Source organism: Schistosoma mansoni, chromosome 1 (assembly GCF_000237925.1).
Source record: "Schistosoma mansoni strain Puerto Rico chromosome 1, complete genome".
Lineage (NCBI taxonomy): Eukaryota > Metazoa > Platyhelminthes > Trematoda > Strigeidida > Schistosomatidae > Schistosoma > Schistosoma mansoni.
Window position 1 is genome coordinate 39,980,625 of NC_031495.1, and position 22,534 is coordinate 40,003,158.

The 22,534-nt window shown below is 36.9% G+C and overlaps 1 protein-coding gene across 1 annotated transcript; it reads left to right on the forward strand.

Annotated features, from left to right (window-relative positions):
* Nucleotides 1-741: 741 nt before the first annotated feature.
* On the forward strand, nucleotides 742-19,897 carry Smp_167230 (hypothetical protein). The gene is made up of 8 exons (XM_018794397.1): nucleotides 742-809; nucleotides 2,765-2,945; nucleotides 2,983-3,070; nucleotides 3,110-3,211; nucleotides 5,074-5,134; nucleotides 12,711-12,841; nucleotides 15,762-15,990; nucleotides 19,452-19,897. Exons 2-8 carry the CDS (start codon nucleotides 2,797-2,799, stop codon nucleotides 19,661-19,663), a joined length of 972 nt encoding a protein of 323 aa, XP_018648814.1. The 5' UTR covers nucleotides 742-809; nucleotides 2,765-2,796; the 3' UTR covers nucleotides 19,664-19,897.
* The last annotated feature ends 2,637 nt before the right edge of the window (nucleotides 19,898-22,534 follow it).

Below are 22,534 nucleotides of genomic sequence, written 5' to 3' on the forward strand. Positions count from 1 at the left end.
CGGACTATTCAGTATTCATAAACCAATTCACAAAAATATCGCAACGCAAAGTTTTTGATTAGACACAAAGAGAATAAAACTATTGGGCGCAGCTGACAAACATACACGGCAGTTACAGGGGAAGTATTCATAATCCTGAATTACATCTGAGCTTGTCGATGTCCGATGAATACTTCAATGTTCAACTGTTTGTGCTCGAGCGTAAAAGTAGTTTGGCTTGGTCAGAAATTTCACAGGGACCACAGAATACATCACAAAAAATCTTTTGCTTCTTGCCTTAAAAGAATTAGAACACTTGAAACCATGTATGAAGCAAACTATGTAAACTTTCTTGTTTTAGAGTTACAAACCTATGTGGTTATTTGTTAAAAATCCGTATGTGAATCCCATGACTTACAAAGAGTTCCTTCCAACGCCAAATAAATAAAAGCATCTCTGAGCCTGAATTAAGTTGACATCCTACGCTCTTGAAATCTAGTTTGGCCTTTCGTATTTTATGCCTTTCGAAGTATGTCGTTAGGCTTATCAACAGTCAAAAAGCGGAAATACTATTTTTTCCGACGAAACTGAGATATTACTGAAATATTCTGAATGACTTGACATTCCGTGGTTTTTATTGAATGGTTTTAGAATGTAACTATATAAGATATGATAAACAGTTACCTAGAAGCTTGTTTAACCATTTCTTTAATTATATAAACTGACAGATATCTTACGTAATCTATTTGAGCGGGTTTACTGATCTCAGCGTTACATAGCTTCTTGCTACGTTTGTACTTAATTGGTTGTAGGATTCTCTGTTTGGATAGGTAACTTACCAGTATTTTTGTGGTTAACTGATCAAACTGTTTACCTTTTTTGCAAGTTATTTTGTAATATTGTTTAGTGATTCGTAAATTTACTGCAGGCAAATATTCAAATACTATAGTATTAAAATATTCAGACAATCAAATTTCAAAAGTATACTATTAAAATTCAATTGTTTCATCTAAGTTGCTTGCCGATATGATTTCTTTGCATACTTTCGCCGTCAAATACTAATATGATAGACGAATTGTCGGGTTTGGAAGAAATTCAAGCTTATATAATACTATTCTTGTCTAGCACCTATCTCCTGATTTCGGTGAGGTTTGGGTGGATTTTGAGATTTTCCTCAAAATTAATGAAATTTTTTTCCCTGCGGTTTTGGGGAATATTTGGAAAGCCCAAAATTCCTCCACAATTTATGGGGATTTCCCCAGACTTATAGAAAATTTGTGGTTTTTGTGCCATTTCTTCAAAACAAAAGAAAATTTTTTTTAAATAGGAAGATTTGGGCTTGATGCAGCCTCAAATCAGAAGTTCCGGGGTCGACACATTAAAAGGTTATTCTCAATCTGTTAGAAAGCGTTGTAAGTAGTTTTGAAACTAATAATGTCGGAGTAAGCCTGGCGATATAATTCGAATGCATTCGATTTGGTTACTTATTAAAGCGCGTATATTAATCACTAGATTTTTGTGCGAACCATTGATATTTGAACTCAGTTTAGTAAAAATAAAAGTTCCAAAGTAAATGGGGTAGAAGTTTTGAATTGAAGTTGATTGCAGTAGGTAGTTACCGTTTTGGCTTAACCTATTTGTTGCGTTTTGTTCCCGAAATGAACACCTAAGTATCCTTCATTTAACCATTAAAAACTCTATTCCTTGGTTAATACGGCGGGTTTGATCCTATTTCGCAAAATTACCTGAATATTGTTTACAACAGATCTTGGCGAGACTATAATTTATGGACGACCTTTGAAGGAATCTTAAGTGACCTTGAGAGGTATTAGCTATTCAGGAAATAGCAAAGCGTAAAAACATGTCATACCAAACCAAAGAATTAAATTGGATACACTTATTTTACATGGTTTACAACTCGTCACGGTTAGAAAGAGGTTCAAAGGTTCTAAAATCGTAATGCATAAGGTAGAGGAACTCATGCATATGGCTCCATAATAGTCGGTCTCTGATGCCATGACAAGGTCGCTCAAACTCTTAGCCTCAACCACATAGCTTCAATATTGTTCGTGTGTACTCCGGTTGTGTAAGTTTGTCATTTTTATTACGCATATATCCCTACAATACTCGGACCACTGGACAGCCGAAGCTTTACTAACATCTGCGATTATTGCAGCCAATGTTACTGGTGCTTTTGTTATACAGTTCGCAGCAATTATTATAATTTGCCTTAGTCTCAATCTGGATCAAGCGAAAGAAGTTCCTATTCTAGCACACGTCTTCCTCCAACATATATTACATCGAAGGACAACATCAGGACAGTCTGCACAAGGCCTTCAAGTCATTTGATTACCGCGATTGCAAATAGAAGAACTTCTTAGTAGTCCCACTTATTTTAGCAGTTTAATTGTCACGTCTTCTCTAAAATTCTATGTGAACCGAATGTACATGAGCATCAGGTACTGAAATTGGCGCCATGACCTTAAAATTCGTTAAACACTTCTGATTGGCTCGTCCATGAATTATAGTCTCGCCCAGATCTTTTCTCCGTGAAATCCATCTCACTATTGACATTCCAAGCGAATATAACTTAGCTGTACTTAATGTTCTAATTCTAACCTATTAAGGAATTAATTGCGTTTTGTTTTGCCGTGATAAGGAGCCAGTTGTTTTGGATTCTGTATGATGAAAATTTAAAAGTGGACGTTTAGTATTCAAACAGTATACGATTTTATGTGATTGTGTAGACCTAGAATGACTAATGATCATTTACACTCTGTTTCAGTTTGTCAACAGATTATGAATAATTTCTAAATAATGGGAGAATTCGAAACAAATGTATCTAATCCGGATAAATTTGAAACCCTTTCTTTAAATGATCCGTCTGATTCGAATGAGATCCATGAGACCTCTGTTCGCGTAAAAGAAGGATTTTGCGATGATCAAGGAGATTTAGGTCAGAAAGAGTAATATCACATTTTCATCTTTGTATTAGCATTTCAGGATTGAAATTAAATCGGCTCTAGTGCAGCAAACTAAAGATCTATATGAACAGTATGCTCGGGAACAGTTTCCTAAAGATTTAGAGAAAGTAAATGCACCCTATTTTCAATCTCATTATTATTTTTAGCAAAAGGCATTGATAACTGAAATGCAGGACCAATATTTTGAACACTACCTCTCCGAAGTGTATAGGTTTCAACTTGTTCATCAGCGGCAGCAACTTGAGCAAGTCAGTTGTCAATTAGTTTAAATTTTGTTGACTTGTTTGGGAAACGTAACATTGCGATTACTGACAAAAGTATTAAAGAATGATCGGACAAATGTTGACGCTATCAATTGATTTTTGAACTGCAAAATATGGAATAAAGCTAATAGTTTTGAGAAGTATTGAAGCATAACAGCTATTGTCCTGGAGTGCTCTATTGTAATATATATATATATATATATATATATATTCCATCAAAGTTTAAATCTACGCGAAAACAAACACTTCTACAGATATCTTAAGATAATACTAACGACGCTTGTCTTGTGTTGGTCTTTGGTCTCTTGGTGAATACCATTTCTGACGAATTACTTCAAATATAATTCATCGTTTGATGTCAGTTAACCTGGAGATTTTTTTATCCACCTGACAGTCGTCATCCATAAAACTAAGAATTAATCATACTTGCTACATGACTTTTGCTTTATATTTTTAAGAAGTTTCTAGTGGGCCGAATACGTACCGTCTTGTATGTCGATATAAAGGTTAAAAACTGCTTTTTATAACTCAAGATTAACGAGGTTTTGCTTCTCGATTTACTTTGAGTTACTGTCACTATTTGCCTCTTGAAAATGTGAAATCACATGGAAAGGCAAATTTATATATCACATTAGTTTATCGTACCTGGATCCTATTATTTTCATAGAGTTGTGATGGTTCATCAAATTACAAGTTGCTTCTAGCAAAAAACATAAACAGTTCAAGTAGCAAAGACTTGATACCACATACTTAGCTTCTTAGCTTACAACATTTTTCTGAGTCACAGTCCTTAAAATCTTGGTCAGATGTGACTAAAAGCCTTGCTGCTACAACCAACTAATTATTTTAACAGCAATATATAGGATAGCAATACGTCAGAAACTGTAGCGAATTCTACAAGTAGTGCAAGTTTACGTATGTGAATATCGATGGCGTCAAGCGTCAAATGATTTCCGCACTGAATTATGTCAAACTACTGAAGTTAGATTAGACGGAAAGTTAATTAACCCTCCTAATCTAAAATCCTAAAGGTTCACCTCTGAAATACATCCCAATTCACCTACACAGTTTTTCGATATCACTAGAAAATTTTTTTATCCCATTTATATATTATGCTTCTAAAGTGGCATACTTATTTACTCAATGCGTTACCAAAAATGGGTTTAAAGGAACCATTAAATCATTGGATATTGTTGAGAAATGCTGAACATTTTTATCCTGGTATAGTATAAAACAAAGCTAACTACTAGAGGTGGCAATATAGACCATATGGAAACGAAACCAATCGTTTATTAGGACGGGAATGTTTTCATAATTCAATAAACATGATCAAGTGTCTCAAACATTGCGTACAATTTTGTTGCTTACTGTTAAATCTTTGATGAGGGTAAAATTATTGTACAAATGAAAATATATGTGCCAGACTACAATATTTTCACTTTCGATTCAAGTTTTTATTACTGTTATATTTATATTTATAACCGGTGAAAACTGCTAATAGGGTCGCTTTTTTCATTCGCCGTACTCATTATCTAATCTAGTTTGTCTTTTATGATGTTTCGATGTTTATCAGTTAGTCTACTTAAATGTTTTAACATATAGCTGTAATTACCCCATATTATATTTTACTATAATTTCTTTGAGTCATGTGGGTTAATTTCCATAAAATATGCGCAAAATTTCGTTCTCAGTGGTAAACTTGGCTTGATCATGTAGACAGTAAACGAATTGTTATTATTGTTATCTGATAACATCATTCCAACAGTGGGATTTTATGAGTGTATAGATTATTTAACTAAATCATAATGCTTAAATTTTTACTTTAATCAGCCATATCTGACTTTTAGTTACGAGCGGTAAAATCGGCTGTGAAAGATCCTCACGATGAGAATGCTGAATCTGATAAAGGTGAGTTTTTTACTGAGAAATTTCCACGCAACCTAGTGGTTTTCTATTAATAATTAGGCTAATGACTGAATATATATATATATATATATATATACCACTAACAGATGCACTGCGTATGTCGTGTTTGGATTAGTGTTTGTTAATACCTTTATGAATTAGAACTTGATTTGTTATCGAGTGAATGTTAGATCGTCAAAACCAGTGAACAAAATACTAATCGTTTGGTGATAGATAGTAATGTGATGTGGCTGATTGGTGGGTAACGAGACCGAATTATTGACATTAAGCCCTCGACTGGTTTAAAGTCGATGGCTATAATTCTAACCAGAAGAGGCATGTTTATGTACGAAATTTACCAACGAAGGACTTAGACTGTTGTGGACAAGTATAGGAGATTAGTTTGTAGGTCAGTTAATCTCCAACCGATTAAGTCCTTACTGTTGGATCCAATTCTTGGCTTTTATTTGAATTTTAGAATATCTGTGGACGGATCCCTCAAAATGACTCAGTAAATCACTTATTAGTTGATCTTTCTTTGTTAAATTTCTCTATTAAATTTTAGTCTTCCATCATTATTTGAATTGTTTATTTTTGTTCGTGTTTTCAGCAAAACATCTATCTAAAACAATTAGGAATTACAAAACTTTCGTGAAATAAAATGTTTTGAACATGGTTTGGTTTCAAAGATTTGTTTGCTGATTCATCATGTTTATTAAATAATGTAACTCATTAACGAAGTGTTTATTTGTGAAATTCAGCATTTAAGCACAATTTCGCATAATATTTTATTAAATTACTTGAATAGTCATATCAAAATAGGTCATGTGTGGTTCAAATATTTAAACCAGTAATTAAAAGCTGGGTGTTTTTATCACCAACCCTATTTTTAGTAGTTTTAACAATAAATAATCGTTTCTTAATCAAGGTGTATTACTTTTTGGTCACTAGTGTTCTGTCCAAGTTGAGTATTGCAGATGACTCATTCAACTGCTTTCACGTCTTTTACCTTCAATTGTCGTACATTTATGTTATTGCTTTTAATTGATACTTTTCTATGAACATTTATAGAGGGTTCATATACCGTTCTTCGAATAATTGGTACAGATGTTTTAGACTTCAAACTTTTAAAAAGAATCCCCATAATGAACAAATTCCTATTATTGTATTTAAGCTGTTCTTGTTTTATTGGAAAACATGAAGAGTATGGAAATTATTGGCATTTTAACTGTAGGTACAGTTGATGTTTTGAATATCCACTGAAGTCTACGGAATTATATATGAACAGCCGGCATGGTCTTAATTTCTATTCACTACCCGCTTTTTATTTTAAAATGTCATTCTTTTAAGGATAACTTTATAACGTTCTCTCAAAATACATAACGCTTCGCAATCCAGTTCGATAAAAATATGCTCGTGTGATCGTGTTTCTATAAAGATTATTTGTCCACATTTATGTCATTTATCCTTAGTTATTTTTATTATAATTATTTTACATTAAGTGAACAATGAAGTGATTTTTGAGAACATGTAGAATTTTTCATTAATGTTTAATTACTAAGGGAGTTAACCAGTAACAAAAAATGTAAACAAACATTTTACTCAGCTAATACTTGATTGGTTGTTCAGTTTAACTGTTTTTCCATCTACTTAGTACTATTTTCACTTATTGTCTGAATTTACACTAATTCATCAATTTTTTAGCAATCAACGGTATTATTGAATGAAGTTGATTATTTTTGAATCACTTTCTCCACTTCGTTACAAACATTCAGTCAATCATCTTGTTGGGTAGTTTTATCAGCATTAATCACGTTATAGCTGACTTTCTAAAGACGGGTTTAGTAGTACATTACCCGTACATATATGAAATAGAGCAATGAAGGTAGAGGCCTTAGTGTCGGTTTTGTATCCTAAATTAGTGAATCTGCAAGAAGACAAATACCAGTGCTTATTAAAAGGATGGAATTTTTGTATGAGAGATTTGTTGTTTCTTGAAGTCGATGTAAATGCACTTAAATTACTTGCGACGTAGGTTACAGATATCAAGTGGTAATTCAAGTGCTAACCTTAAGCTGAAACTTTAACTGAAATACTAATAGCATAAAAAAGTCTTATAGGTAATCAGAAATAGTACCTAGACACTGTTTGATGTAGGGTTAAGTGGACCACCACGGGTTTGTTAATAAGATCTTGTAATTATTCGACTCACCAATTGAGATGGTTCAAAATCGACTATGGAAGCTAAATGTATGTACACCAAGTTCTTTTCTGATAAATTTTTGTTTTTAGGACCAAATTCATTTTGTTTAAACTCTTTACAACTGTTTTTTGTCCTAACTGTTAAGTTTCTAAAAACATATAGTCAGTGAGTGTTATAATTTAAGTAATTATATCTTATACCAAATTGTATGCTGATACAATTAACCATCCTGTAGGTCCTGTATTGATGTTTTCTTACTGTGACCTAGTGCAGTTAGAGGTTCTAAAAAAGGATGAGGATTATATTCTATCCTCCACTGACTGTAATTGAAGTTCGAAAAGCCATAGCTAATCTGAAACAAGGAAGAGCAACTGGTCCAGATGGATTAAATCCAGAGATCTATAGGAATGGTGGTCCAGTTGTAGTTTATTTATTTATTTGAACACACAAATATTGCTACAGGGGGGGGCACCAGATATGTATGCGCCACACAAAACAATGAGAATGGGAAGAGAAAAAGAAGGTAAAGTGCGTATAAGAAAAAAAGAAGAACAATAACAACCACAGATTAGTTTTATTTTATTTATTTATTTAAACACATATATATTGGTACAAAAGGGCACCAGATACATATGCGCCACACAAAATAATGAAAGTAGGAAGAGAAGGGATGAAAAGATAAGGCGGACTGAAATGTACAACCAGAAGACTCTTTCAGTTAGGAAAGTTAGAACCATTCTTTATGTAGAGAGTAAAAGAAGGTTGCAGCAGGATCGCCACTGGCTTCTATTCTGAGCCATATCTGATAACGTCTCTAGCCACTGTGTTGCACCATCTCTCAGACCCCAACCAGAGAGTCGTGAAGGACCAACGGAAGCTAGCCCTTTACAGCTTTCTTTCATACCGCGACACCATGTCATACACTGACCACCTCTCCGCTTTTTCCAACCAGTCCCAGGGTCGGCAAATAATGCACGACGTGGAAGTCTCTGGGACGACATTCGTAGAACATGTCCGAGCCACCGAAGTCGGTGTTTCAAGATGGTGACACCAATTGAATTATCGTCTCTGCGCCCGAACACACGATGCTGAACCTCTGCATTACTAACATGGTGTTGCCACTGGATGTCAGCAATCCTTCGGAGACAACGATGATCGAACACAGAGAGTCGTCTAACATCCTCAACTCGGAGAGGCCAGGTTTCACAAGCAAAGAGCAAAACTGCTCTCACCTACGCGTTGTAGATCCGACCTTTTACAGCCAGACTAACATCACGAAGGTGCGAAAGATGGCCCAGATTGGCATAAGCCGCTCTGGCTTTCATTATACGTGCATCAATCTCATCGCTCACGCCACCACCAGCGCTTATATAGCTACCTAGATACACGAACTTCTCAACTACTTCGATCTCCTCACCATCCAGGGTGAGTACAGGATGAGAATCCTGTCAGTCTTGTAGGAGTACTTTGCACTTGGAGGGTGCAAAGCACATGCCGTACCTGCGGACACTGATTGCCAACTGATTAAGTGCTGATTGCATGCCTTGGGCATTATCTCACAGTAAGACAATATCATCCGCATACTCAAGGTCGAGAAGTCGTTCTCCAGGCAACATATCCACACCGCCATTACTTACATCCACCAGAGCTGTTTCCAGGATGTCGTCGATGGCAAAGTTGAAGAGGAATGGTGAGATCGGGCAACCCTGCCTAACCCCACTGCTCGAATGGAACAAGGGAGAAAGGTGGTTGTATGCCCTCACTCTGCCTGAGGTGTTCGTATACAGGGCCTTTAAGATGTTAATGAACTTCTCAGGCACACCCTTCTTCAATAGACAATCCCAGAGAACAGTCCTGTCCAACGAATCGAAGGCCGCCCTGATATCAAGAAACACTACGATTGTTGGCCTGCGATAAGTATGACGGTGTTCTAACATTTGGCGGAGGGTGAAGATGTGATCAATGCACCCTCGACCAGAACGAAAACCAGCCTGCTCCTCGCGAGTCAATCGTTCTCGGGTTTTAAACAACCTACGAAGAATGATAGAAGCCAATAGTTTGGACGCAATCGGAAGTAGACTTATCCCCCGATAGTTATTGCAGGAACAACGTGAACCCTTTTTAAAGAAAGGGACGACTATTGACTCATTCTATGATGTTGGAACACTTTCTTGCTCCCAAACCTTTCCAAACAACACAGTCAATTCCTTAGTCAGAAAGTCACCACCATCTTTAAAAAGAGCCGGAGGTAAGTCATCTGGGCCAGGTGATTTGTAACGTTTCAAGAGTTGGAGTTCCTTGCGGACTTCCGCCTCGTTTGGTGGATCAGTCGTCACCGGCCATGAGGGGCAGGACAAGCTGGTTGATGTTGCCGGAGTAGCAGGCCAGTTGAACTGCCCTTCGAAAAATTCCGCCCATCGTCCAAGACGTCGACAGATGTTAGTGATTGGCATCCCGTCATCCTCGTAGATTGTTTCACTCACACCAGACTTCTTGCTGCCAGTGGCTCGGGTGAGTTGGAAGAGCTTCCGGCAGTTACCAGATGCAGCTGCTGCTTCCATCTCATTAGCACGCTCCGACCACCAGGCTTCCCGGTCCTTACGCAAGCTTTGCCCGATTTCATTACGTAACAGCCTTCGTTTGTGGTCAAACTCACGGTCACCCGGAGTAGACCGACGGGCTTCGATCAGTTGTAAGGAGCCAGAAGAAACCCAGTGCTTGTAAGCGGGACGTTTCGCGAAGCCGCAAGCGGCTTTACTCGCCATTTTCATGGCGTCGTGAAGATGCAACCAATGCTCACCTATACTTTTCGGTGGGGTGGTAGCTAGCCTAGAGGCTAGCTCCGCTCGATACTTACTTGCAACAGAAGTTGCAGCCAATTTACTAATATCAATCCGTTGGTGGTGGTCAATCCTTCGGCCACTGAAAAGTAAGGTGAGATTGGCGCAGACCAGGGCATGATCAGACTCCAGATAGGTACTCCAAAAGGAGCGGCAGTCTTGTACACAACCACGCCAGCGGTAGCTGATCGCGATGTGATCAATCTGAGTCCAGGCTTGGGATGCAGAGGGAGGACGCCAGGTGGCACACCGGCGATGACTGTGCCGGAAGTTAGTGCTGGCCAGAAACAGGTTGTGGTCTGTGCACAGTTGCAGCAGACGGTCCCCATTATCTGTCCTGCGACCAACAAGTCCCCATCGGCCACCTAAACGACTCTCTTCTGTGCCTAGACGCCCGACCTGTGCATTCAAGTCTCCGGCTAGTACTACAATATCTGTTGAACGCGCTTTCTGGAGAAGAACTGTTAACTGATGGTAAAACTCATCCTTGATTGCATCCGGGCTGCAATCTGTCGGGGCATAGGCGGAGATGACGAGAAGACACCGTTTCTCACGCCGGTTTCTTCTCACTTTGATGGAACTTTCTAATCTAACAGCACATAACCGACTGTTAATGGGGATCCAATCGATTAGTGCTGCCTCAGCCCTAGCGCTTAGTGCGACACCAACGCCAGCAAGACCAGACGAAGATGCCACAGGGTCCCCGGATAAGCGCACATGAAACAAGCTTTTCGAAGCGACAGATGGAGAACGAATTTGTAGTACTTCACTAGAGTCTTGAATACGGGTCTCGGATAGACAACAAACATCAACATTAAGACCTCCCAAAGACATAGCCAGCCCTATCTGTTGTCCGATCTGCATTAGTGTGCGAACGTTGAAGGAAGCCAGCTTGAACGGCGTACGTGGTTTCAGAAAGACTGCTTCAGCATTCGTAATCGGTGGAAGCATTCACTTTCAACCAGACAGTGACTGGAGATCGTTTAGATAGGACAGATTTTCCACCAAGAGCGAGCTGCTGCATAAGTTGAAAAGTAAGGTTACACAAATTGGGGATAAAAGGGGGTGAATTAGCGATATGGTAAGTAATGATAATAATAATAATGTAAATTGTCTTGCTTCTAATATGAGCAGGAATAGTATCATCAATAGAGTTCATCATTTCATTCATTTGTGTGTAGGCTGTGATACTGCCCGGGTGCCCAAACCGAAGCAGGTGGTTTTCTTAGGGGACCACACCCCGAGCCTTTGACCTAAAGGTCTGATCCACAAGGCAGTGGAGCATCATGAGGAGATGCAGTCCCATGGTAGCCGTTGACCAATGACAGGTTCTTCCGCCATTCGTTCCATCAGGATACTGGAGCCCATGTGCACCATTGGTTTGGAATCAGGGTTTTCCAGCTCCCCTAGGTGGACCCTCCGTGTCCACCAATCCGGTTATAGCGCCGGACATTCGCTTTTCGTCCTCTCACTTTCGTAAACAACACCCCCGCCACGAGAAGGCAGTGAGTAGGACTTCCCTGGCAGAGGCTATATATTCGCTGGCCATGTGAGAGCATTTCGAGAGGGAGAGTAGACTCTCTCCACTCTCGGCCGTACCAGGGCATTTGGGGGCAATAAGAATAATAATGGGGGAGACGGAAAGGTAAAACCAGAAGAATTCTTTCAGTTAAGGAAGTTACAACCACTTTTAATGAAGGAAGTAAAAGGTTACAGCAGGATCGCCACTGGCTTCTATTATGAGCCATATCTGATACCGTCTCTAGCCACTGTGTTGCATCATCTCTCAGACCCCAACCAGAGAGTCGATAATTACCAACAAAAGCCAGCCCTTTACAGCTTTCTTTCATACCGCGACACCATGTCATACACTGACCACCTCTCCGCTTTTTCCAACCAGTCCCAGCGTCAGCAAATAATGCACGACGAGGAATTCTCTGGGACGACATTCGTAGAACATGTCCGAGCCACCGGAGTCTATGTTTCAAGATGGTGACACCAATTAGATTATCGTCTCTGCGCCCGATCACACGATGCCGAACCTCTGCATTACTAACGTGGTGTTGCCACTGGATGTCAGCAATCCTTCGGAGACAACGATGATCGAACACAGAGAGTCGTCTAACATCCTCAACTCGGAGAGGCCAGGTTTCACAAGCAAAGAGCAAAACTGCTCTCACCTACGCGTTGTAGATCCGACCTTTTACAGCCAGACTAACATCACGAAGGTGCGAAAGATGGCCCAGATTGGCATAAGCCACTTTTTAATAATTCATGAATCTAGGTCACTGATTATCGTCCCGCAACATTCAGTCTATGGAGATAATTGTTGATCCAGACTCTAAACCTTTTTGTTGTACTGCCTTCTCATTCTACGATAATGGTTCGCGTTAACGGTTTGGATAGGTGTATGGTAGTTAAAAGATTGTTTTACAAAAGGACGAATTAATATCGGTTAATACAAGAGTAAATAAATTAATCAGGGTGAATAAACGCCAGTTTTTGTAAAAATATCCTTTTATTTACATATCCGAAGATTTTCCAGAGCCATTACCTCTCATTCCTGCGACTGTTTGGACTCGTAAAAATATTGCAGAATTCAAACGAGAGATTCTCGATGTACAGAAGGAATGTTGTATAAAGATAAGCTCTTTAGCAACTGCAACAGTAAGTCTCACAGTATATTTTCTTATTGATTTCATTACTTAGCTCTTCATTCTATGATCATTTGAGTTCGATACTTTGTGATACATAAATGTTATCCTTAATAATTTGTTAGAGAGATAAACTTGATTATTCAATTTATAAATTCTAAGGATCAAATAATGCGCTAGTCTTTTAGTCGAATTTTTCGTATAATTATTACAAACTTCACTCGATTTTTAAAAACAGAACCACTTCACTCCATGATCTGAATGAATATTTTAAAACATCAAGCCATTTATCCATCCTTTTTACCAACAATTATTGTTGGGTAAATAGAAAAAAAGGAGACTGTTTAACTTGGACTTTTAAATTCAGATCTGAGGTTAGTGAAGAAAAGATTATCTTAGTTTAAGCTCCATATATTTACCATACCGGACACCCGTATGTTTGTATATGTTGTCATCAATGACTTGATGCTTCTGAAATTCTGAAAAAGTAACAATATTAACAGTGATATGAATAATGAATATTGACGATTTGATTCCTCCAAATTCTAGGATCTCATGTGAATATAGAGAACGGTCTTAGGTATTCCATCAGTAATTTTAGGACATACTGTTAGAATGGGATTTACGAATAAGAAATCGTTCTCGATTAATTTTTTTCACTAATGATTTTTGGTATATGGGTTTTCTTTAATTTCTCTCATAATATGAGCCAAGAGTATTCAGCTCGGATACAGGTTGATTTTACATGACTATCCTTTCAGAGCGTATTTTCGTTAACTTTCTTCTACTCTATAAGTCGTGTATCTCCCCCCCACTTTCTCATTACTTGATGCTTGGAGTGAACCACGTGAAATATTTGGGTTATCAGTTCATTTTATGTAAAAAACAAATGCTATCTAGCGAATAAAATTTCTTTCTAGACGTTGTAATTCATTGAAGTTGTACAATAGTATTTATTGGTATTTAACATATACATATATATAGTAGTCTATTAAAATAATGGAGAGATTGTATCAACGGAAGGTTACGAAATGGTGTAAAGATTGACAAAAAATAACTACAGATGAAGTATACATTATCAGCATGAGAGATAAGTATCCACTTGGTGATCTTGAGTAAAATGACGAAGAAAATAGAGAAGTAATAAAAAATTGCGGGTGCTAATAATAATGGATTAACAGGTATGAACAATTAAAAGACATTAATAACAACTGATTGTTGAATGTGCAAAAATAAGAATGGATTAAAGATCTGGTAGAATAAAAGATTGAACATATTATTGTTGTACACAAAGTTCGGGCTTAAATCGATAAATTGTTTACTTTTTTCTCGTTCACAAGCCTTTAATTCTTATACTTGTTGACGTTGGACGTCGGATAATTTAAATGGTTTACAAGTAAAGCTTTAACGGGATTGAGTGATCTCCGTTGGTATAGTGTTAGAAGTTGTGCTGTTTATTGGCATGCATTCTTTCGATAGTCAACCAGGGTAATTCTCAGAAATTCTCTTAGAAAGCTTTTGCTTATAGTTGACAAATAACTATCTCTGTATTAATAGTTGGTTTTTAAGTGAAAGATTCATGGAATCAAAACTGGTTTGAGTGATGCTCATAGCTACTTTTCATTTTGTAAAAATTTAATCTTATATATTGTCTTTTAATTTCTATGACTGTTAAGGTCAAATTTGTTTGATTGTTTAGAAAATATATGTTACTCTTAACGAGCTTCTATTATATTACATTACAAGGAAACAAAATTATGTTCAAGATTGATATTCTGCACTTGAAATTTCTTAACTAATCCTAATATTTATATGGTGGTTTTAATTGTAACAGAATGATATCTGTCTTCAGTAAAAGTTAACGTCAAATTTCAATACGAATTGAATAGTGATTGTATCAAATAATTTGTAGCGTCATTTCTTGATACTTTGTTTGATTCGATCATGTTCACTTTTTCACAAAGGCACCCGAATGTTGATAATAATAATAGTAATAATATCATTGTGTGTATATAATATGTAATAAGAGGGATATTATCAAGGTAATTACGATAAAAAAAGGTTCATGTGAATTGGGAAAGATGGATGTGAAGATTAAGATAGATGTAATAAAAAAATGGGGAGTAAGAGGTTTATAATATTCAGTTTAGGTATCCGGTGATCCAGTCGTAGGCCAAGGTAAAAATAGAGGCTGGATATACTTTTCCTGGACACTTAAGCTCGGTTTTCTGGAGTTGATCCAGATGACTTCGGCTATGTAGAGTAGCTGTAATCTAGCTCCCTGAGGTAGATTTTTTTGGAACTTGATATAAAACAGAGAAAACTTCTGTTTTGATATGATGTTCACTGTCTACCAAGTGAGAAAGGATGGCGCTGTTAATGGATTTAGTGACTCCTTTTCCCAACCATGCTGGTACATGTTCACGATATTATTATTATTTTATTATTATTATTACAACGGCTATTATCATTATTACCTCCCTGCTATGCATTTTATTCACATGACTTTTTTCTCACTTTTATTTTTGCTATATTACTATTATGCTGATTGGGACTTGACACTTTATTCCAAATCATTCTGACCTTTATTAAATGACCTTTCTAATTTACAAATAACACATTTTTGAAGTATATATGTCGTAACAGATGCAAACGTTCACCACTTTTAACATATAACATTGTCAAATTCATTAATGTTTTACATTGGCCTTTGTAAAATATCACGATAATTATGGAATTATAACTGTTAAACCTGATGATGAAGTTATTGAAAACAATTGTTCGCTCAAATATTCTTTATTTTTAAACCACTATTTCTTCTGTATTACGAGTCCTTACTAACTGTAACTATCTAGGTCTTTGTGTATGTTATAGTTCACATTATAAGTGGTTCGATAATGCTGTATTATACGGAGTTATTTCGTCCTTTCTAGGTACGTGTTCCAACTCATCCAAATGGGAGAGCAATATGTTGGGAATTTGCTACAGATAATTATGATTTGGGTTTCGGATTGTATTTTGAATGGGATTTGGAACCACCTGAAAATATTTCTGTTAATATTTCGGAGTCAAGTGATGAAGAAGGCGGTGAAGATGAGGATGAAGAAGGACCTAATAGTGGAAATTCTGTGGAGCAAACGTCGCCTAAAAACGAAAATAAAGGTAGGAAATTATCTTTCATTGTGAGGATATCAGCATCCATATTTAAATTATATTTCTATGCATAACGTTGAATTTCGTAATTGGATTATCACACACGTTTCTGCTGATTTTTCCAGTGTAAAATTAATTGGTATTCATTAAACGAAGGAGTTGTTTTGTTAATTCTTGTTCAGGTAACTACCTATATTTATTGGCATGTAGCAAATGTAATATCGTTTGATTGTGCAAATGACAAATAACACTTGAGGTTGTTAAAAGATATATCGTATACTTGTTGTAACTTATGAACTGTTTCATTTGCTTCTTATCGACTATGATTCCTTATGTACTAATAAAATGTAAGCTTCTCTACAAATACAATCGATTTGTAATTCAAGTACCATAATTCAAGATTGAGATTATAGACAATAAGTGAAGATAAAAAGTTATGACTCGAAACTCTAATTGATTGACTTTGAGCTTAGGGATCATAATGATCTCATTCAGCAGTACATCCACAGAGACTGGGTAATAAATTTTCTCGATTTAATACCAACTAGGACAAAAATAACCTTGATTGTCTCAGTGTAATATGTTTGTTAAATTTACTTTCGTCGACGTTTTTAGTAAATTTGCGTTTTATTATGAATGTACTGCGATACAACTTGACCATTTACACCTATGTGACTGAATTGTGAAAAATTCCTTCATGAACTTACGTGAACTTCGTGGAAAAGGGATGTTAACCCCCATTTTAGTTAAGGAACGTTTGTTAACTTTGTTACTAATGTGCACCTTTAAAAATTGAACAAACTAATAGGTGATAGCTTCCGTGATAGTTTTCATTGGTTGACCGATATCCTTCACAGATCTCAGCTAATCAAATAACTCAAATAGCTTTGATAGGGAGCTTTGAAGTTTGACTCATTGGATAATGCATTTTGCCTCATTACCACCTTTACCCTTGCTTTGGCTCGCTGTATAAATTTAATGTACCTCGTGACATCTGAAAGCTCTTACTGTTCTACCTGGCATGTTATCAGGACATTACATGAAGAAAAGTTTAAGGAGTTATTAGCATTCCTGAAACTACACCTAAAAAGATTGATTTTAATTTTTTGTCTTGAATTAAGCAAGACATTGCAAATTTTGTCCGATAGTTGTATTTTTTATTTACTAATATACAAACCTGCATATTACATGCTATTAAAACAAAAAAAAAGGAAAAAATTCCAAAATAATGTTGAACTTCGGACAGGATTAGATTGTGAAACACTTTTCTCTCCAGACAATAACTGGGCATGTCTATTAGATACACACAAATGAGATTATTTAATGGTGGAATTGCGAACAGATTGAAGTTAAATATATGAACCATTGGATGTTGCCGGATCAGCGGCCTAAAGATTAAAAGCTCGCCGAAAGACCCAGATGTCCTGGAGTTCTGGATGGCGTTACTGCGGAGTCCCATATTAGGACGAAACAGGTGTCCAATACTTCCTGATTCTTGAATATCAGTCTGTGATGTTGACTATGAAATACCGGGGCTGCTAACCTTCTATAAAGTACTGGTATCGAACGTACTGTGAATATGTTGTACGGATAACACAATTGTACAATACTCATTCAGTTTTCTGTACTATATAGGTTCTTATTATCATTCGTATTATGAATCATCTCAACATAACTTTGAAATACTTCTTGAGTTTCCGTTAATGCTGTGAACTTTTTGATGCTACTGGTTTGTAGTAATGACCAGGTCCTCAAGTTAAGCTGTAAAATTATGTAAATTCTCGACATTATTCAACTCCGCCTGCAGCTCCTGTTGGACTGCTGCCGGTCCCAAACCCGGGTAAAGGGGGAGAGTTGGGCATGGGGTCAGCAACTGCATCCCTTACAAAACAACCTTACTAAAACTGGCTAACCAGAATAAACAAATCAAACCATTTAAACTCTGCCCTGACAGTTGAACGAAGAATTATGAAGCCTCATGGTGAAAGCTAATATTCTTCGGAAGTCACGAGGCCGACGCCCCTTCTAACAAGCAGAGCAATAATTTTTGTAGGTACATGGAATGTCCGGACTATGTGGAAGACCGGGCGTACCAATCAAATAGTTGTGGAAATAAGAAGATACAACTTAGCGGTTCTTGTAATTAGCGAAACCCATTGGACCCAAGCTGGACAGGAAAGGTTAGGTGCGGGAGAGATGCTACTGTACTCTGGTCATGAGCACACACTCAGGGCGTTGCTCTGACGCTGCTCAAAGAGGCATGTAGTACGCTTATAGGATGGGAATCTCATGAATTAAGGATCATCAAAGCATCCTTAAAAATAAGGAATGAGGGGATTACAATGAATGTTATCAAATGTTATGCACCCACCAATGATAGCAATGACGACGATAAAGATCAGTCCTACGAGAGGCTGCAATCGATCCCTAAGAAAACCACCTGCTTCAGTTTGGGCACCTTGGCAGTTGCACAGCCCTCACACAAATCAAATTTGTACTGCGCATATATATCTGGTGCCCTTTAGTACCAGTATTTATGTGTTTAAATAAATAAATAAATAATGCTGCTTGGGTGTTCAGACCGAAATAGGTGGTCTTCATTGGGAACCACACACGGATCCTTCGACCTAAATGTCTGATCTATAATACAGTGGAACAACGTTAGGAGATGCACTCCCATGGTAGTCGGTGATCAATAGTTGGTTCATACGCCATTTGTTCCTTCAGGATTCTGGAGCCCATTTGCACCACTGGTTTGCATTCAGGGATTTCCAACTCCCCCATGTGGACCTTCCGTGTCCACCAACCCGATTAAAGCACCGAGCATTCGCTTTTCGTCCTCCCAATTTCGTAAGTAACACCCCTGCCTTGAGAAGGCAGTGAGTAGGACTTCCGTAGAAGTGGCTATTTAGGCGTGGCCATGTGAGAGCATTTGAAGAGGAAGATCGGACTCTCCCCACGCATGGCCGTACCAGGGCATTTTGGGGCTAATTAAGCATTCCAAGCACTATTGGTTGCTTTACGATTCGTTGTAATTGTTCGATCGTACCTTGGAGGTTAGGCGTCAATTAAAGAACTCTAGTTAGAATTGTTATTCATAGATGGATAGTTTTGTCTTAGTATGCTCTTCTCGACAGATGCCTAGCCAGAGGATTTTTTGCACTGAATGGATGTGCAGAGTTGAAATCGGTTTAGTACCACTATTTGTCCGGAAAATATAGTTTTTAGTGTAATTCTTAATTCCTGTTATTAGTGTCGTCTACAAATGTCAGTAAGCCTGATGATGATACTACTCTGGGACCTGACTTGATAGATCGATAGAGTCCAGAATAAGTTCGCAAGGTATATGTTGAACGTAATAGAGAAGAAAAGACATTCTTACTCATTTTTCACTGCCTGCAATGATTTACAGATTATTCCTCTTAAAGTAACGGAATAAGTTTTGAATGTTTGTTTTTATTTGTATTCAGAATCTCATGATTTGGAATTAGGCAAAAAGTCATTACAACAGCGTTTACCTATTGATGAACTTATACCAATCTATAGAAGGGATTGTCATACAGAAGTTTATTGTGGTACCCATCAGTATCCAGGTGTTGGTGTTTATGTGTTCAAATTCGACAATTCATTTTCTCTGTGGCGTTCTAAGTGGCTGTATTACCGTATCTTCTATACTCATTGAGTAACTTCAAACAGCCACCGTTCGAAGCATATTGAAATTCTGTTGTTCACATTCCCTACGTCACTTCCGACTCAAATATTTCTGTGAACCAATTTGGGTTGCCTTCCCATTGTTTTATTTTGCAAATTGCTTCTGATCTCAATATATATATATATATATATATATATATATATATATATATATGGCATTTATCGCATTTCATAATCATGCATTAAAATTCTGCATAATTGATTACCTTCTACCTAAAGTATCCTTCATATTTTGGCTTGTTCTGTTTTACAACATATAAGTATTTTATGTTGGGATGAATTAAATTGCTTTTTTTTCAACATTCATTTCACTTATGGTATTTTCTAATAATGAATTTTTTTCTGGTCAACACTTCATGAAAAGTAAATGTCTGTATTTGAAATATTTTGTTGAGTCTGTTTGACAGAGTGATATGCAACTGTACGCAAAGAGTTTGTTGTAATCTTAAAAAATCGCTGTATTATTATTATCACTTTCACCTTATAAGTAATTTAGCATTAAAAAATTGGACAAAGTAACTTATATCAAATTAACCGGCACCAGAATTTATGTTGATTATTGCAATAATGTTTTATAACCTCGGTGAAATTCGACCCGCAAATTGACGTTTTATGGGGAAATCATATTAGTGATAAACGATTAGATTAAAAGTTCACTTTGTGACCACATAATTTATGTTCTAACCGGTAGTCATATAATTACAAAAAAAAGCAATGGACTTAAGCATATATGTTTAATTAGTCATTTTTCTACTGGTACGATTAATGCATCTAACAAAGAAATAGACACCTATCCATATTTCTTTGGGGTCACTGATGTGTGGGAATTGTTGGTTTCAATTATTTTGTGCCCTGTAAATGTATATTCTTATATTATACTCAACAATTTACCCACTATATTGTTTATATTTGTCACTAATCTACAGTGAAAAGTGGTTAGCCTCCATATAGTGACATAAATGGATTCTTAGTTGTATTTACAATCGTTGGTTATTATATGGATGTCAGAAAATTGGCTGTGAAAATAAAGGAGAACAGTTCTACACAAAGCTATTAGTAGGGAAACAAACAAAGTGGATTAGTATTATGTAGTTAAAATTTAGGACATTATTTTAGCGAAAGTCAGTGTTCTTAAAGGTCAAATTGGAAATAGTGGGGAAGTAAACTGGTAGTTCATTTGACTTACCTATTTCGGTTCTGGGAGTCAAGTAGTATCACTAGTGCCTGTAAACAGCAAGTGTGACTTAAAGCCACTAAGGCATCAGTGATAGTAGTCGTATGAAAGCTTTACTCCACGTTGCAACGAAGAGGAGGTTAATGACGGGTTATTAATTGGATCGAGACAGTAACTACTGACTAATAACATATTTAGTAGTAAATTAGTTCGCAACGGCGTCATACAACATAATTAGTGACCTATTTATTTAGTTGGACACATAAATATTGGTACAAGAGGCATCGAATACATATGCGCCACATAAGTCACTTGATTTTTGTGTGGGCTGTGTTGCCGCTTGGGTGCTCAGACCGAAATAGGTGGTCTTCATTGGGAACCACACACAGATCCTTCGACCTAAATGTCTGATCTATAATACAGTGGAACAACGTTAGGAGATGCACTCCCATGGTAGTCGGTGATCAATAGTTGGTTCATACGCCATTTGTTCCTTCAGGATTCTGGAGCCCGTTTGCACCTGAGATAAATATACGTTTGTTCACGTTGTTACATTGCGTCGGTTTAGTTACAGGAAATCGCAAAGATAGTAAGTTAAGGATTTTAAACAAGGGTTATTATCATTAGTAACTAGAAATGGGACACAAACGTCAAAGTTCGGAAGAGACATATGAGATTGAAGAATGATAATTGGGAAATAATATTAAAACTCAAGATTCAAAAGACAAAGAACCCAGGAGTCTACGCCACTGCAAACAACAGGGAAATATATCGCCGACTAAGAAGTTTGTACACAATGACATGAATTAGTGTTTAAATACATACAAAGTCGATATTTGGAGCGGTTTGTGAGTCCGCTGTTTGTTTATTGACAATGATCAAGTCGAATTATTTTCGTTTGCAACTTAGACGATTGTTCACTTATGTAGAGCCACGAGTTCAGGTTTAAACCATTACGTTCTAATAACCTTTGTTTTATTTCTAGACATCTTCATAGAATATCACTTAGCTGACCACAGCTTTCAAAACGTCCTGGGAATACTCAGTTAAAACTATTGATATTCCAAAACATTTCAGATTCATTACAGATATAAAGTCGGCCACATTGCTTCACCTTCAGGAATTGTACACGTAACTCATTTACCATATACAGGTCAACGTATCACGTTAAATATGCGGCAAATTTAGAACCCACGACGCATTGGTTAGGAGCCAGGTGTTTTAACCAAATCTCGATAGCCATAACCCAGAAAACGTTCAGGAAAGCCTCTCAAACATGTAACTGGATTGAAACCTAAAAAAGTAAATTTTTGTTTGAAGCTCAGTAACGATAACTTAATCAGTGTGTCAATCTTTGTTCACCAGTTTTGTATTTTGGGCATGATTTATGAATGCGACCCTAGATGCTTTTAGGTTGCACATTATTTGCTAGCCCTTGACTAAATGGAAAAAGTAGAGATGTGATAATTTCATGACAGCTATAGATGACTGGGTTCTGTCTGGTCATCAAAACTCAGTGATTCAGAATTCTACAGGACTTAGCGAATCAATAGGCCTTCAGACATGGCTTAAGATAAAAGCCAATGTCGATCTTTTTGTAGTTGTTTGCGGAACTTTCCGTAAAAGATGGAACTGCATAACTGAAAGTAACTGTAGATTTTAAACCTA

Bases quoted from the DNA above. Each gene is read 5' to 3' on its own strand.
- Smp_167230 (XM_018794397.1), top strand. From the start codon at position 2,797: ATGGGAGAATTCGAAACAAATGTATCTAATCCGGATAAATTTGAAACC. The intron at 3,071-3,109 runs GTAAATGCACCC...TATTATTTTTAG, and splicing joins TTCCTAAAGATTTAGAGAAA to CAAAAGGCATTGATAACTGA. The intron at 15,991-19,451 runs GTAGGAAATTAT...ATTTGTATTCAG, and splicing joins GCCTAAAAACGAAAATAAAG to AATCTCATGATTTGGAATTA.